Source organism: Brachycentrus maculatus, unplaced genomic scaffold (genome assembly GCF_059751285.1).
Source record: "Brachycentrus maculatus isolate JH-2025_06_01 unplaced genomic scaffold, ASM5975128v1 h1tg000019l, whole genome shotgun sequence".
NCBI classification, from domain to species: domain Eukaryota; kingdom Metazoa; phylum Arthropoda; class Insecta; order Trichoptera; family Brachycentridae; genus Brachycentrus; species Brachycentrus maculatus.
Genome location: NW_028280773.1, coordinates 140,392 through 159,578, shown reverse-complemented (window position 1 = coordinate 159,578; position 19,187 = coordinate 140,392). Strand labels below are relative to the sequence as shown.

The 19,187-nt window shown below is 31.4% G+C and overlaps 1 protein-coding gene across 1 annotated transcript in view; it reads left to right on the top strand.

Moving 5' to 3' along the window:
- The window catches only part of LOC148313116 (PDF receptor-like), a 45,426-nt gene extending 36,639 nt beyond the window's left edge, over nucleotides 1–8,787 (top strand). The window contains exons 10-12 of the mRNA XM_088267692.1: nucleotides 1,679–1,800; nucleotides 6,190–6,279; nucleotides 8,572–8,787. Of these exons, the coding sequence (XP_088123818.1) occupies nucleotides 1,679–1,800; nucleotides 6,190–6,279; nucleotides 8,572–8,584 (225 nt within the window). The 3' untranslated portion in view covers nucleotides 8,585–8,787. The remainder of the gene's footprint in view (nucleotides 1–1,678; nucleotides 1,801–6,189; nucleotides 6,280–8,571) is intronic.
- The last annotated feature ends 10,400 nt before the right edge of the window (nucleotides 8,788–19,187 follow it).

Sequence of the window (19,187 nt, the reverse complement as noted above, 5' to 3'; positions counted from 1 at the left end):
TATATATATATATATATATATATATATATATATATATATATATATATATATATATATATATATATATATATCTAATTAATAATACATATTACACATTAGTTGAATAAAAAATTAACTTCACTTTTCCCTATCATATTTTTTATCCATAATTTTTAAAATGGTTACGTTTTTTGTTAGAGATAATACTCATAGCCTGAATTTTTTTGTTATTTAACGAGTATAGAGGAATATATAGGGTATTTAAAGCCCATTTTTCACGTAATGAGTTCTGAGGATAGTCTGTGAAAAAATTGTTTTATTTTTTTTTCTAAAAGCGCATTGTTAATTTTTTCGCCGTATTAATTGGATTGGGTTTTCATGATTTACTAAGAAGAACAGTTTTTAAATTGGCCTTTATTTGTTTTCATTAAAATTATTTCATGGATTATCCTGAGAAATAAAATGATACGGCATGGGCCCGAAACACGGTATGCCTTTGAAAAGAATTTATGTGGAAAAACTTCAAAATAAGCGAGAACATATTGACTACCCTGTTATGTGTTACAAGAAATTACCGGAAATAGTACTTCAAAACGGTGTTTATCTAAGAGTCTATGACGGTGTTTCTTAACCTTTTGATTGGCGACCCAATTTAGTGTGATGGTTTTGGTATTGCAAACCCAGGACGATATGGCAATATACTGCCCTATATTGAACTGTGTAATTTTTTTTACGATTCGTCCCATTATGCTGTGAATGCTTTATTATACTTCGCGACTCAATTAAGGGTCACGGCCCACAGGTTAGGTGTCGCTGCTCTAAGACTCAAAGAGATTATCCTAATTGATCATTCAAGCGCATGAAAAATAATCCATACAAAATAACACGATTGTTCTCCAAAAAACAATGACGGACATTTTTATAAATTAAAACTCCTTTGTTTTTTAACCACTTTTTGTTGGTACTTTTCACCAACCGGCTTCGACAAGAACCTTGTCATTATCAGGGTTAAACATGTACATGTTCAGCCCTGATGAGGACAAGGTTCTTGTCGAAATCGGTTTGAGAAAAACACCAATAAAAAGTGATTAAAAAACGAGGTAGTTTTATTTTATAAAATTTTTAAATGTGCCACAAAGTATCTGCGTAAAGCATTCAAGAAATGAGCTTAAGTACTCTCTTATGATAGAGAAAGTCTAAAAAAAGTTTCTGAGGTATCTCTACATGAGAGAGTACGGCTATTATCCTTGGCTCTACCCGACCGAGTTTCTCCAGGCTTGCTTGGCTACAATAGTTTAGAGACTAGAAGGAATGTATATTTGATTACGCATTTTTATCGATTGTTGCGCGGTATGATCGATAATCCTGAAATCATCCGGAGCATTGGTCTCTATGTTCCCGATAGTTACCTAAGACAGCGTCGGCATAGATTGTTTCACATTCCTATATACAGGACCACCCTGCCGATGGTTATGCCTGTAGGAAGAGTTGAACAATATCACACTGGATATTGATCTGTTCCATGTGTCTGAAGCAGTATTCCGAAGCGGGATTCTTCTACATCTTAACAAGAGTCTTCTAGCTTGCTTTTAAATTTATGTTTTTAAAGTATACGCTTTTGATGTTTGTTTGTAATTTATATATAAATTATTGAATAAATTTAATTTAATTGAATTGAAAAAAAATACATTTTTTCTAGGTTCGCGTCGCCATCAAGAAACAATTCGCGCTTTACATGGAAATAAGGGAACAACGAATTCAATACCACAGGAACTCGGCCAGTCGTTCGCTTGAGTCTCGTCAAGGATCTCGAAATGCGCAGTACGTACAAAGTATAATATCTGATTTAACTAAACCAACCATCACGCCGCTCTCTGTAAGAGTAGGCAGACAGATAGAACGCCACGTCGCTCTGTCCATGCAATCACGCGTCTGTGAATCGGATCTAGCTGACTAACCATCTACTAATCCATTTCACTGCCTACACTAGGCCACTTCTAGAATATTTGGTGGTGGTTTTACAAACCTGTATTTATTGAGATTACCAATGATAGGGACATTGAAAGCTTTAAATGTAAAGCACAGTAAAATCGGTTTACAATTTAGTTTCACATTTTCTGTAATCTTCGCAATTACATTAAACTTAAACAAAAAATTGCTTTGCAAGAGAGAGTCTTTCAGGAAGCCTAGATGCTTCTGTATCAGATCCGGAAATGCGGTAGCACAACTTTCAATGTCCTACCAATCAATATTCGCCTCTTCCACATCTACTTACCAGCCAATTATTCCGACTCCTGTCCTGACGACTTTCAAGTATTTTAAATACTTGATCCATAAGTTTTTCAAATATTGTGATGAAATTAATAAATTTCGCATTTTTTTACCACGTTCTAAATTTTATATGTACTCTGTAATCATTTTGACAAACGGATGAATACATCAATAAATTTTATGGTCAATATAGGATGAAACACTTACTAAAAGTTGTACGATGATTTCCTGATTATTTTAAGCATACGTGACACATAAATTGAACAATCTCATATTTAGTATCAGAGAGTGGATAGATTTATTAAATACGTGTGAAATTTTCAGAATATTGAAAATAAGGTTCCATGAAGTTTCAACTGAAATATTTCAGCATATTGGCGAACCGTAACATGGCTGAAATATGCTTAGAATTAGTTTCCACAATAGCTCTAATGTTCGAGAGTTACCTTTTCAGATTTTCATAATAGGACTAGAATAAAACATAAGATAGTTTTTAAAAACATCCGAAATTTCGTCCATGACGTTTAATACATTTTTGCATGCACTTGAACCAATTCTGGGAGCAGTTATTCCTTTCTTAAATCGAAATTGAGTTTTTCGAAGGCATCGACTGCTTACCCTGACGACTGGAATATTTGACTACGCAGTCTGTTACCGATTTTGTAAAGGTAAGAAAGTTGTTGGGACGGTACGGAGGATGGTCTGGCAATTTGACTTTTTTAACTAACCATCACGCCGCTTCCCCGCAGGGGTAGGCAGAGAGAATAGAGCGCCACACCACTCTGTCCTTGCAAACATTCCTCTTCCACGTTCATGCATTTCCTCATACATACCCGCCGATTTTTACGACTCCTTACCTGACCACTTTCAAGTATTTGGCATACCTGATCGTGCCATGTTTTTCTCGGTCTTCCTCTGCTTCTTTTCCCGCTAACATTCGCCTCATAAATTTGTTTTACCGTTCTTTCATCACTCATTCGTTCTACATGTCCAAACCATCTCAACACACATTTCTTAATTTTATCGATAATGCTTATCTCAGCTTTGCACTCCTTCCTTATTTCACTATTCGTACATCTATCATACATCGTTTTGTCGCACATTCTTCTGAGAGATCGCATTTCGACTGCATTCAGTCTACTTTCATCCTTCTTTTGCCAACTCCATGTTTCACTTCCATACATTAGAGTTGGAACCAGGACTCCATTGTGCACTGCCAGTTTAGCTTCCGCTGATAGGTTTTTATTTGCTATAACTTATTTCAGTGCACCATTCACTTTGTTCCCAGCATTTACTCTCCTTTTCCCAGCATTCACTGACTTTTTATTGCTATAAAAATTCGATTATCTTACGTGCTGTATGCGAACTTACATTATCTTGGTAGAGGGTGATTCGTCGTTTGGGGTTGGTTTTTTGAAGCTCAGCGATGATATCCGGTACACAGATGGTTGTATCCCAATGGACAGTAATAGTTTTCTGGTCTGGAGAGGAATTGTTACTACGTGACCTGCTTTTGAGAGATATGTCGCAACTACCTTTTTGGATACACTTCGAGAACGGATGACTTTTATCCGCATCTTTCTCCTTGAAATACCCAGACGATTTGCGCTTGTTTTCAGGATCATATGAGTAAATCATCCAAAAGTCATCACCACTGTCAACGCTGAATACATTTTTTGAGTTTCTTGCGTTGCAGCAGTCTACTGTTTTTTTTTATGATCTGGTGTATTAAACTTAGTTGTCGAACTTCTTCGTTTTTCCGATTTACCAAGTCGTTAAATAAAAACAAATAATATATACATGCGAAAGAATTCCTAAAAACATTCATAGCGAAAAAACAAGAAAAACAAATCGTACTTAATCAGATTCTAACAAATAGGTAAGTGCATCCAAAAAACAGGTCCGCGTTAAGTATCAGATTCCAACAAATAGGTAAGTACATACAAAAAACAGGTCCGCATTAGATATAAGATTCTAACAAATAGGTAAGTACATAAAAAAAAAACAGATCCGCAATAGGTATCTGTCAAAGTCCGTCTGTACACACCGCTAGGTGTAATAATATAGTTTGCATACTTGTGCAAGTCTAGTTTGTACAAGGGTGAAATCATACGACATTGTAGCCTTATATTATAGACATTGGTATTACTAAGCCTTCATTATACGAAGCATTTTCCTTGTAATCAAAATTAATCTAAAATCTTGAAATGTATAAATATAATATAATATAATGAATTTTCTTGGTGGTACTGCATTTTACACAAGAAATAAAACAATTTAATAGCTTTTTCCACTTTTATTTTGTTTGACTAGCTAACGAGTTTCATATTTAGTAACATCATCAGACTAGTTGGAAGCTTAATTTAGTAAGTAAATCAATTTTAATTAATTGTTTAATTGGTTTTAAATTTTAAAGTTGAACATGGAGCATCAAATCAATGAAATATTATATACCTAACCAATAGCCATTTTCTATGGGTAAAACTTTTAGAGAGAATTTTTTAGAATTCTAATCTTATATTTTGAGTGTTTAGCAATTCTGGAGTCGTCATGACTTTGAACTTAAAACTTTTGAAAAAAAACTAGTATCTATAGTAAAACTATACAAATATCAGAAAGGAATTGAAATCTAAGGTTCGATTAAGTATCGATTCATTCACAAAAACAGGCTTTAAGTAGGATTGGGCGGGATGTTATTGCTGCTAATATGAAAGTACGTAAATCTACATAATATATCTGACTTCACACATCGCTCACTCCTTACAAGAACGTCATAAATCAAAAATCGTCGATTTTCAGTTGTGCATGTTTTCGGAATGCCCAGAAAATGTACTATATCCCAGCAAAAGAGGCATATTTTTAACTTAATATTTACCCGCTACAGGGCAGTAAATGTTGTCTTTGCATTTTTAATAAAAAGACTTGTTTAATATTTTTTTAATGTACTAAATATTTTTAAAATGGAGGAAAAACCTTCAGGTTTTACCTACAAGGATCTGTTGCACAGTAAAAAGTTTAATAAGTAGCTTGATATTTATTTTTGATACATTGTGTTAATTTTTAAACTTTAAGAACGTTCTCCTAAAAAATCAAGTGTTTTTTTATTTGTGACGTTCTTGAAAGGAGTGAGCGACATGTGATCAATAAACTTTAAACAGATTTCGCCATATATGTAAAACCAATAAATTTTAAATCATATAGTACAGTCGTAATTTTCGTACTTCGTTTTAAGTAGAAGTAGTCTAGTACTGTAGTCGTCGTAAACTCTACGATCGCACCATGCTTTGTACGATAATGTGTGCAGGTTGTCTATGTACGGAACTTACTGTGTGGACTGCAGCGCCACTGTGTGAACTCGTCACCGATTAGTAGTCCTTTTATAGATTGGCTGTCGCCGTAGCGTTAAATTAGATGCTGTCGATCCATCGTGTATTCAACAAATTACATGTGGTAAGAATACAAATATAAGGTGGCGATGGTAAGTCTCTATCTTGTTTTATCCCCTCCACTTCCTTATTACAATTTAAGATCCATTGTATCTAATATGATATATCATTGATTCTCAAAGTGAATATAATATATATATATATATAATAGGATAATAGGAGGCGCTGAAGAACAAGCGAACATTAACCTTCTCCTTGGAGAGCTTGTGCACTACATAAAATTCTACCGTCCGACCATCCGTTTTTTTTATTAATAAAAGCGACTACGACTGTTTATCGTGATCGAATTTACACGCACCGTGATCACCCACCGATCGAGCGCACTGATCGGAAGAAAGAAAGACAAAAGCACAAGCCAATCCAAGCCAATCATCCGTTTGATCGTGTTAACTGAAGTGCCGGACAATAGAATTCCGTGTAGTGCACAAACGCCCTTAGGGCGTTTGTGCACTACACGTGGCGTACGCTTTTGATATGCTTCGTGTTTATACAGGAATGAAAATAAGGTAGATGCAGAACCCATCGAGGTAGACGAAGTGCAGCCTGCAACCGCGTCTGAACCGCAAGACTTAGCCGTTGTGGAGTAAGTAATCCCAGATTGCGTATTAAAAATAATTTTGGATGATTTATACGCATAATGCAAAATAAGTTTCTCAGGTATCTCTACATGAGATATTACGGCTATTATCTATGGCTCTACACGTCCGAGTTTTTCCAGGGTATGATTGGCTACAATAGTTTAGAGACTAGAAGGAACGTACGCATTTTTGTCGATTGTTGCGCGGTATGATCGATAATCCTAAAATTATCCGGAATATTGGTCTGTATGTTCCCGATAGTTTCCCATGACAGCTTTGGCATAGATTGTTTCACATTCCTATACACAGGACCAACCTGCCGATGGTTATGCCTGTAGGAAGAGCTACCGCTATGTTGAGCAATATCTCATTAGATATTGATCTGTTCCATGTGTCTGAAGGAGTTTTCCGAAGCGGGATTCTTCTACACCTTCAAGTCTTATTGCTTGCTTTTAATATATAAATGCATAAAAAGTAGACTCTCATAAAAATTAACGCTTACTGACAGATTTGATTTCGATGGACATGTAGATCTACTCGTATTTTACTGCGACGGGGTCGGCGATATATTCCATTTCCTTATTGAACATGGTCATTCAACAAGCTCACCAAATTGAATTACAAAACTCTTTGAATATTGAATATTGTTTGTTTTGTATATATTACAATTTGTTGAATTAAATTAAAATTGTATCTTTGAATTTAATTGAAAATCATTTTCACTTCTTTGGCCATTGATTTAAAACCAAAGTATTTATTCTAACTTGGCTCAAATACCCACTCAAGTAAGCTTATCACGGTGCACCAGCCGTTCTATTTTATCTTCAGCACTTAGTGCATCATCCCCTAATTCAGCGTGGAGGGCGATGAAAGTGGTTTTAGGTAGTGAGGAAATTTTCAATTTGGAGGAAAAAGTTAGGTTATAAGGTGAAGTAAGGAATGTGGGTATGGCGTTGTCACATCCCAACCTCGGTGCCAGTTTTTGAGTGGTACAGTGGTGGCCGCCTCGGTGATTGTCCGCCTCCGTAGTGTAATGGTCAGCACGCTCGGCTACCGTTCTGGAGGTCCCGGGTTCGATTCCCAGGGGGAGTCAAATAAATATCTGTGATTTTTTTCACTCTAATATTTATTCAATATTATCCTGGACTGGTACCTGAAGCGGATGGCTGATCACCTTTCTAGATAACACTTTGTTTATATAATGCAGTGCCCTATGCACCATTGGAGTGTGGATAAGGGTTTGAATTTAATTGAAGCAGTGGTGGCATTATCATAAATAGTAAAATATTGCTAGTTCGTTGATGGGTTTATTCCACATGTAAGTTAATAGGTAGTTTTAAGTGAGTGACTGCTTTTAAGGAGATACTAATCTGGAATTCCGTTTGCCAGACTATGTGAGTGTATACAAGAATGCGGGATGTTGTAGTCACCACTATGTGAGCAACATACCCACATTCCTTATAGGTAGCAAGTTTTTGTTGTTGAAAATAACATAGACGCAATTTGTTTTATTACTGCTATAAACGTACTTATCAATTATAATTGGGTGACATCCGTAAGTACTGATGACGCAATCTTATCACAGAAATGATGATTAAAATAATGGGTTGACTTCTTTCACTCGTTCATGCTGGAAACCCATTCCAGCTGGGTTCTCCGGCGCGAGAAGTCATAGACGAAAAGGATGGCCCGTCATTGAATTCGTATTTTTCGCGTAGTACGAAACACTCTTATCATTCAGTGTGGATAGTTACGATATAAGCGAATGCACTGACTAAACTCCAAGTAGTTCAGGTACTGGATGATGAACAATATTTCGAACAAAGATTTTTAAGTTTTGTTTTTGTTATTTGTGTACATTTATTTAAATTACAATTTTACATCTTTAGAACAATTTTTCTTTTGCAGAGACCCACCAAGCCACCTTGTGTGTCTTGTCGGTGGAGTTCTTTTTCAATACATTTTTTGTTGTTTTCAACGATTTTAACCTAATATACACACGAAAAAAGAGAGAAAAATTAAGAATATAAATATTTTACAATTTTCATAAATTGAACTCTTGATCATTTACCCATTCCTTTATTTCGCCTTTGTTCCATATTTTATTTTGACCTCTAACATCCATCGGCAACAAATTAAAAATGTTCGGAACGATACATTGCAGTGTTTGACTCCCATATTTATTGTTAATTCTTGGTATGTATGATAATGAATGTATCAATCGAATCGACCACATACGAACACGCGAAAGATGTCAAGTATGCTTTCACAATTTATATATGTAATTTTTTTTTCAGGACCAGCGTCTAAATGCCCGAACGAAAAAGAAAACCCAACGCTCAACTGACCTGGCTATGATTTGTAGTAAATTTTAATTTGCTTTGAATGTTGCCCATGCGTTAGTAATTGTACCGCCTCCATCAGGTTAAAGTTACCAGGGCAAACAGCACTTTTTAGTTATAAGATTATTTATTTTTCTCCGACCAGTTCTTCCTTAACTAGTTTTTCTTTATTGACTTTCGTTACCTGTATCCTATTAAATATATGTTCTCCAAATCCAAGAAACTAGAGAGCACAACTAATCACCTGACATTAAAACAATACTACTGGGTGTATACAAGAAGCAGAAAATATAATTGGATTCTGAATTCCATTTTTCAACCTGGCATTATATTTAAAAAAATCATAATTCTGGAAACTGAATTTTCAATGTATTTCAAATTAAATACCAAAATTCAGAAGTTTTTACGATAATATCGGCGTATATGGACTCACCATCAATTGAACTGAATTACTTACTTAAAAAAGAATCAATCGTTGTTTAATTTTTGTATTTTGCATATTTCATGCTCTTTGTGACTTCCTAGACGGGTATAATAAAATATGTATTTAATGTGTCATCAAAACTATAAGTAATCTTGTTTTAAATGCGGAGATAGGATGTGGGAAATTTAGTAATCAGCTCGAGAGATTTAAATTCACTAGTTCTCTATTTGATGCAGTACATACACATCAATACGATGCAGTGCCCTATTCACCATAGGGTGCGGATAAGGGTTAGAGAAGAAGAATAAGTTACTCTTAAACATAATTCAATGTGTAGTAGATAAATTAAATGTTCAGCTTTGCATGTTTCGAAGCATAAAAAAAATAAGAAAAAAAACTAGAGTTAACGTAATTAGTGTTCGTATAGAGCAACACTTCAAAAATATCTGTAAACTTCTGTCAAAATACAATAACCTCAATTTCATGAATCGGGAAGTATTTTCTGAAATTTGTCGAAAGGTCTTCAAAGCCTTCTTGTCATCGAATATTCTATCATCGATATCAATAATGTCGACTTTTATCTGCTTGTATATTTTCTAAGGTGAATTATGCTCTAACTTAAAATTTACTAACTTAATCGTAAAAATCTTAATGTGAATACGTAGAAAACATGGTCTACCAATTTACTTTTCTTGGTGTCCCTCGCAAGTGAGGTTGGTGACCTCGCAGCATGTAGAGGTCACAAATAACTGTTTTAAAGTCGTCAAAATGTCAATATGATATTATCACACATACGAGTATGTAATAAATGTTTTAAAATAGTTGATGTTTTCTAGTTAAGGCACTTATATGATTCTAAGATGATGGTTAATTTGTAACTGCATGATTTGCAAGTAACTTGTTTAATTTGGCTTGGATAGAGGAAGAAATGTGTTTTTGTAAGAAAATATTATTTAAAAGAAATATTTACATACATATACATTGAAAACGTAACGTTACATGAATAACGTATTAATTCACGTTTTCTATAAATATTATTTTAACCCTAAAATATAAAAAATATATATATATATACTTATATATATATATATATATATATATATATATATATATATATATATATATATATTTTAATGTTTTTCCTCGTTATGATATACCTCATTCACTTGATATTTTGTATAAAAAAAATATATACCGAATAATATATTAATTTTAATTTAAGGGTAATTGTATATTTTAATTTATTGTATTTAGTATATTTTTACAAAAATAGTTACAAATTTACATAAGTATTTTTTTGTTCTATTTAAGCAACATTAAGTCTTTACAATTAAAGCAAAGTGCTTTACAGGTATCGCGTATAAATATTTTTTTACTCGCATTTTTTTGTATAACCGAAAAGATTTAACCTTTTAAAAGTTTGACTTATACGGTTATGATAGTGCATAGTACCCGTGTTTGGGATAAGTGAATGAAAAAATCTTTTTTATAATAAAAATATAAGATGTTTTGGGATGACGTGATGTGAAGGTGATGGATTTTTTATAAAATTAGGAAAATAAGGATTTTACTTATAAAACGTAATTATAATACTCATATACTATAAGTAACATATATTAAAAAGCTAAAGGGTCTCTTTTACCAGATATATTATGCATTTATAATGACCCTTGTGCTTAGACATTCATATGAATATGTTAATTTCAAAAATTCCCAAAATGCTTTAGAGCAAATTTCATCGTGCTTCATGAGTACGTATTTGGTACGTATTACGGTAACTAGAGCACAACGAACAATAATTTCTTTGATTTCATTATAAAATCATTGCTGCGGCATTATCTCATTAAACGGAAATGAAGAAAAAAGCACACATTTATAATTTCACAATGCTCGTGAACCAATGAAAATATTGAAACTCCATGAAACAAAAATGCAATCGAAAATATTGAAACTACCAAGTGACAGTATCTGTCAAAAAGCAAGTTATCCACAATGAGCATTGTTAAGCATTACGGGTGCTGCTGTTAATTTTAACAGCTGGCGCTGCCATTAAGGCAAAAACTGTTTAGCTAAAACAGCCTCTTAAAAACAGGCCGCAAGGCCTGCAATAAGAAAAAGAAGAAGGAGACATATTGCTCACTCCTTTCAAGAACGTCATAAATAAAAAATCGACACTTTTCAGTTGTGCATGTTTTCGGAATGCCCAGAAAATCTACTATATTCCAGCAAAAGAGGCATATTTTTAACTTAATATTTACCCGCTACAGGGCAGAGAGTGTTGTTTTTGCATTTTTAAGAAAATGTATTATTAAGTTATTTTTTTAAATAAACTAAATATTTTTCAAATGGAGAAAAAAACGTTCAGGTTTTACCTTAAAAGATCTGTTGCACTGTTAAAAGTTCAATAAGTGGCTTGATATTTATTTTTAATACATTGTATTATATTTTTAAACTTTAAAAACGTTCTCCTGAAAAATCAAGTTTTTTGATTTATGACGTTCTTGAAAGGAGTGAGCGATATGTTTTGTTTTTTTTAGATGAAAAAACGCGCGTATTCAAATACAAATTTGCGTCAAACTTTCGTAGGTTTAAAATTTTGAGCAAACGGACATTTATATTTTTCATGTATCGATTAAAAAAATTATAATAATAAACCCTCCTAAACGGTTGGCTTATAGATTTGAATTCCGTCAACAATTTCACCTTAACCAATTTGTGTTTGTTTGAAATTAACATCCTCGTATATAAATTTACATTCTTGGTGTTTTATTCACTTGATGTTAGATGAAATGTTGTGAAATTGCATGTTAAAACTAACTTATTGTATATTGTTGTGCCAAAAAGGCAAAAAAGAATTATGCAGGTATAAGAGATAATTAAGAAAAAGAAATCAATTAAAAGTCTTTTTTTTTAAAAAAAACACTTTTTGAATGAAGCCAAATATAATTATAAATGTGTTAAAAAGAAAAAAAAGCGTGCAGCAGCGTACGCGTGATAGAAGTGAAACTTCTTTTTAAAAAAAAGAATAAGAGAGAATTAATGTGAGACACAGAGAGAGAGAGAGACCATCTCAAAAGAAATACAACAATATTTGTATTGTTGCATAAAAAATATTCTGTTTATTCAATATTTACACTGTCGTTGATTGGTGTTTCAATTGGTAATAATTATATTGATGGTTTGTATTTACTTGCATATGAGATGTATTTCCGCGATTTGATATTTTGGAGATGAGTAGAGAAAATGGCATCTCTTCTAGCGCCGAAATTATATTATTGATTCGTTGGGAGTGTTAAAACACAATGATAAATATAACTGACTCGAAGCGTGGTACCTCAGCTGTACATACATATAAATATATATATATATATATATATATATATATATATATATATATATATATATATATATATATATATATATATATATATATATATATATATATATATATATATATATATATATATATATATATATATATATATATATATATATATATATATATATATATATATATATATATATATATATATATATATATATATATATATATATATATATATATATATATATATATATATATATATATATACAGCATCTGACGTCTACATCTACAACGCGCGCATGGACGATATTTTAATCTGTCGCTTTATATCGTTGTGTATACGTCGCTCTCTTGTGCTCTACTCCCGTGGCATCGAAAGGTATAGCTCTCTTCCTCCTTCTCTCTGTGTTATATCTTTCTTATTTCTCATGTTACGAAATGGCCAACGTGACGCATCCTTGAAATTTCGCTCTCCATTCATGTCTAATTATTGATTATCGAATCGGCGTCTAAGAAGTTTCACTTCAAAAACATCACTTTATAAAGATACATATGACCATATGAGTTAAAATAATATTACAGGTGTGTTGATAAAGATAAAAACGTGCTTACTGTTTTGATTGTACGATATATTAACAACATACACATCGCTCACTCCTTTCAAGAACGTCATAAATCGAAAATCATCAGTTTTCAGTTGTGCATGTTTTCGGAATGCCGAGAAAAGTGTACTATATCCCAGCAAAAGCGGTATATTTTTAACTTTATATTTACCCGCTACAGGGCAAAAAGTGTTGTTCTTGCATTTTGAAGAAAATGTTTTGTTTATTTTTTTTTTAAATATACTAAATACTTTTCAAATGGAGAAAAAAAATTCTGGTACCTAAAAAAATCTGTTGCACAGCAAAAAGTTCAGTAAGTAGCTTGATGGTTATTTTTAATATATTTTGTTATATTTTATTATATTTTTAAACTTTAAAAACGATCTCCTGTAAAATCAAGTTTTTTTTTTATATATGACGTTGTTGAAAGGAGTGAGCGATATGTTCATATTATGTGCAATGTATAGTTAAACAAACACCTACCACTTTTCTGTCTTCAACATTAAAATTATGTTTCAATATGTAATTATATTTACTAGCATATATGCAGGTACACCTACCGCGTTTAAACTGTATTCCGAAAATTCCGTTAATATTTGTCCTTATATCGGAAAGTCCATATTTAGCTCACTCCTTTCAAGAACGTCGTTAATCAAAAATCGTCAATTTTCAGTTGTGCATGTTTTCGGAATGCCCAGAAAATGTACTACATCCCAGCAAAAGAGGCATATTTTAAACTTAATATCTATCTGCTACAGGGCAGAAAGTGTTGTTTTTGCGTTTTGAAGAAAAGGTATTGTTTAATTTATTTTTAAATACTTATACTAAATATTTTTCAAATGAAGAAAAAACCTTCAGGTTTTTTTCTGTTGCACAGTAAAAAGTTCAATAAGTGGCTTGATATTTATTTTTCATACATTTCATTATATCCTTAAACTTTGAACGATCTCCTGATTTTTTTTATATATGACGTTGTTGAAAGGAGTGAGCGATATATTAAATTAAAACAATTTTGTGGCTATTTGGATAATGAATATCTAGTTAGAGAAAAGAGCTAGAGCAAAATCTGTGATTGTATATGATAGAGGCTAGTTACAAGACTGCTTTGAGCCGTGTTACGCCAAACAGCCGCAACTTAAGTTACAGTCAGTAACTTTTTAATTGTTGATTATTTAACATTTTAAGATCATTTATAATGATTATAAATATATTATTATATTTTTTACTGATTAAAATAACTGACTTATCACGAACTGAGCGCGAAAAACTACATTTAAACTGTTGCCAACCCGAATATGCTACCAATATTATCATATTTATGTTTTGTACTGACATTTCTTGGTGGAACTGCATTTTGTAGAATAAAATAACAACTATGTAATTTTTTTTCACATAAACGACATCATCAGAACGGGTACGCCCTGGTCGTAACCAGTTGCTGGTCAAATAAATTTAAATTAGAAAAATTACAAAGCTGTTATTTTATTCCCTAAAATATTGTCATATGTTTTAGCTTGTAATTTGTTTAAGTTAAGTTAATGTCCAAAACATTTTTCCCGTGTTATATACAGGATGGCGCAAAATAAATCACCCTATCGAAAGAAGTTGTAACTTTTGCAAATAGCGTCGTACGTCAATCATATTTGAACATTTATAAACAAGATAGCTACAGTATACAAAAAAAAAATCAATAAAACTGTCCCAAATGTGTATCGAAACTGGTTGTAGCCACTTGATCGATATCATCTTTTCTACTTAACAGAAAAAAGTATAAAGGTCCAAATAATGATTTCCATTACACTCAAAAAAATTAATAAATAGTATATATATATATATATATATATATATATACATATATATATATATATATATATTTATATATATATATATATATATGTATATATATATATATATATATATATATATATATATATATATATATATATATATATGTATATATATATATATATATATATATATATATATATATATATAAATATATATATATATATATATATATATATATATATATATATATATATATATATATATATATATATATATATATATATATATATATATATATATATATATATATATATATATATATATATATTTATGTATATATATATATATATATATATATATATATATATATATATATATATATATATATATATATATATATATATATATATATATATATATATATATATATATTTACTTATATTTATTATATTTTTTTTTTTTTTTTTTTTCAATATCGAAATAAAATCTGGATGATTATTTTTGCACCCACCTAAATTTGTTTGTTTTATGCAAATCACAAATGTAAAATATAATTGACATACAACACCATTTGCAAAAATTATAACATCTTCCGTAAGGGTGATTATTTTTGCGCCACCCCCTATAAGAATCACAATTTCATCATATGTTTATATAAATCAACAATATCACAGAGCAGGGTTTTCAAACAAATTTTAGGCAATAATTATAAATAAAATAATCATTAATAAATTTAAAACAATCCTCACGAAAAAACTCAGTGAAAACATATATGCATATTTTCTAACATATATAAGTTAATATTTACAATACATTAATAATCCAAATCAACGCTATGTTTCTGTATCTCCAATCTATATAATCAAAAGATTATTAGATACCAATTGTATGAGTTTATCATGCCAGGCGCCGTGGCGTAGTTGGGTAAACGCTCGACTGCGAAACTGGAGACGCGTCGCGACGCACGTTGTATTGCCGCCGACCACAAAATAAATAAAAGTTTTTTTTAAAATTAATCTGGGTGGTTGTGGTGTATTTTTCACATTTACATTCCGTGTCCTTACTATCCTACCTGCAGACAGGCTTATTATAGAAGAGGCTTTTAAGGGTTATTCCTTTTTAAAAAATGGAATTAGAACGAAAAGTCATCAACTCCACCGGATTTACTGTTCAGGGGAGTAAAAATAAATACAGCCTTTAGAATATAACTAACTAACTAACCATCACTCCGCTTCCCCGCAGGGATAGCCAGAGAGAATAGAACGCATCACCAATCTGTCTTCGAACACAATCGTCGTATCTTTTACGTTCATAATCTTCTCATACATACACGCCAATTATTCCGACTCCTGACCTAGCCGCCTTCAAGTATTTGAAATACTTGATCATGCCAAATTTTCCTCGGTCTCCCTTTGCTTCAAATATCAACCACATTCGGCTCATAAATTCGTTAAACTGTTCGTACCTTAAAAAAATAAAAACTCTAGTTTTGGCTGTAAGTTCTTCGGTGATTCGAAAATCTATAATTGGTCAAGAATTGAGAATGAAATTTCAAGGACGGCCTTGAGATTTTAAATCAGCCTATGACGGTCGTAAGCCCCGTAAATGCCTAAACTTCCTTATTCATCTTAATATACAAAAGTGTATGTTTTTAATCGATTAATTTTTAATTTACAATGTTTATGTAAATTATTTTATTTTAATAGATTTATATTATCCACTGACACTTCGTGATGGAATTGCATTTTTAATTTATTATTAGATTAAAACCAATATTTTTAGCTTTTCCACTTTTTTTATTTGACCAGCGACCGGGTTTCGTCGTTACCGACATCATCAGACTGGTGATGTCGGTAACGACGAAACCCGGTCGCTGGTCAAATAAAAAACTGGAAAAGCTAAAAATATTGGTTATAATCTAATAATAAATTATTTTATTTTAGCCTGACCACTTTCAAGTATCTGAATGCTTGACCATGCCAGGTTTTCCTCGGTCTTCCTCTACATTTATTACCAACTACATTCGCCTTATAAATTTGTTTTACTATTCTTTCTTTCTTCGCCTCCCAAGTTTAATTGTCAGCACGCTTGGCAACCGCACTGGAGATCCCGGGTTCGATTCCCAGGGTGAGGTCAAATGAATGTAAGCGATTTAACAATCTAATATTTATTTAATATTACCCTGGACTGGTACCTGAAGCAGAGGGCTAATCACCTTTCCGTCATGTGTTAACGATCAATTTAACACTGCGTTTACATGGTGCAGTGTCCTATGCGCAATCGGGTGCGAATGATGGTTTGAGGAAGAAACAGATGACTTCTCTACTCTTTTGATTCACATGCCCAAACCATCTACACACTATTTTGAAAAAATAATGTCAAATATATATGTGTATGTATATATATATATATATATATATATATATATATATATATATATATATATATATATATATATATATATATATATATATATGTATATATATATATATATATATATATATATATATATATATATATATATATATATATATATATATATATATATATATATATATATATATATATATATATATATATATATATATATATATATATATATATATATATATATATATATATATATATATATATATATATATATATATATATATATATATATATATATATATATATATATATATATATATATATATATATATATATATATATATATATATATATATATATATATATATATATATATATATATATATATATATATATATATATATATATATATATATATATTGCCGAAATACTATGTTTGAAAACCTTGTTCTCGAATATAAATAAAAACAACCGTAATTGTTAATTTATTGTGAGTTCGTATTTTATGTATATTTTGTATTATTTATTAGGTAGGAGCCAGATGTTAAAAATATTCGTATAAAATGATGATGATGATATCGACTGTTTCTAGCTAAAGGGCGTGAGTGACTTTGTTGACTTACCAACTATCAAACCGCTTTCCAGCAGGGTTAGGCAGAGAGGAAAGAATGCTAGATATCTCTGTCTCTGCAAACATTCTACGCTTCTGAATGCGTCCCCTCGCATTCATATATACCCGCCGAATTTTTCGAATCGTGACCACGTATTTGAAGTACTTGATCCTATCAAGTTTTCCTCGGTCTACTTCAATTTCGGACCATATTTGCCTCATTGTTTTACCGCTGTTTCATCACCCATTCGTTTGACATATCCAAACCATATCAATTCACCTTTATTTTTAAATAAATAACAACCATATAGTTTTTTCCACATATATTTCATTTGACCAGAGACCGATTGTAAACGACATTATTTGACTGAAGATGTTCGTTACGACTGATCAAATAAAATAAATATGGAAAAATAACTATTCACTTGTTAGTTTATTATGTAAAATGCAGTTTGCCGCATCTTAACCCGCATTTTTTTCCTTATTTTACCATTCGAACATATCGCTCACTTTTTTCAAGAACGTCATAAATCAAAAATCGTCAATTTTCAGTTGTGCATGTTTTCGGAATGCCTGTAAAATGTACTATATCCCAGCAAAAGCGGCATATTTTAAACTTAATACTAACCCGCTACAGGGCAGAAAGTGTTGTATTTGCATTTTAAAGAAAATGTATTGTTTATACATTTTTTAAAATAAACTAGTTGTTTTTCAAATGGAGAAAAAACCTTCAGGTTTAGCCTAAAAAGATCAGGTTTTTTGATTTTTGACGTTCATGAAAGGAGTGAGCGATATATCATACATTGTTTGCCGCACACACGTCTAAGTGATGGTATTTTGACACCACTTAGATTACAACTAATTTCAGTGCGCAATTCACCCTGTACCCAGCTTTTATGTTCATTTTGTTATCAATATCCATCCCTAGAAAACCTTCTTCCCAAATACATGAATTATCCATCTGTTGCAAATCTTCACCGTCTACCATTATTTCACTCGTAGACTTCTCTACATCTCTATAAACTTTGGATTTATCAACAAATCACTTACCATACACAAATCATTAAAAAAAACAACCGAAGTCACCAGTGCCCGCAATTCTCCTTTATTATCAGCAAGAAGGACTGCATCATTAGTAACAGACAGTCGGAACGATCATTCCAGTCCCAATGTATTAAAAATTAGGGACATATTTATAATTTTTTTTGCTATAAATTATCTCAAACTCAATAAAATTTAACCACACAGCTATTCGTCGACTTACGACCTATGCGACTAACGACCGTTGTTCGACTTACGACTGTTCAACATACGACTGTTTGACTTCACTATCACAATCCGATAAAATATTTCATTAATTTCTTGGGTCCTTTCGAAATGTGCACGAAAAGGAAATTGTAAACTCTTCAACCTGTCAAGAAACGAAGAAAAGCTACCGATGTTAATACAAAA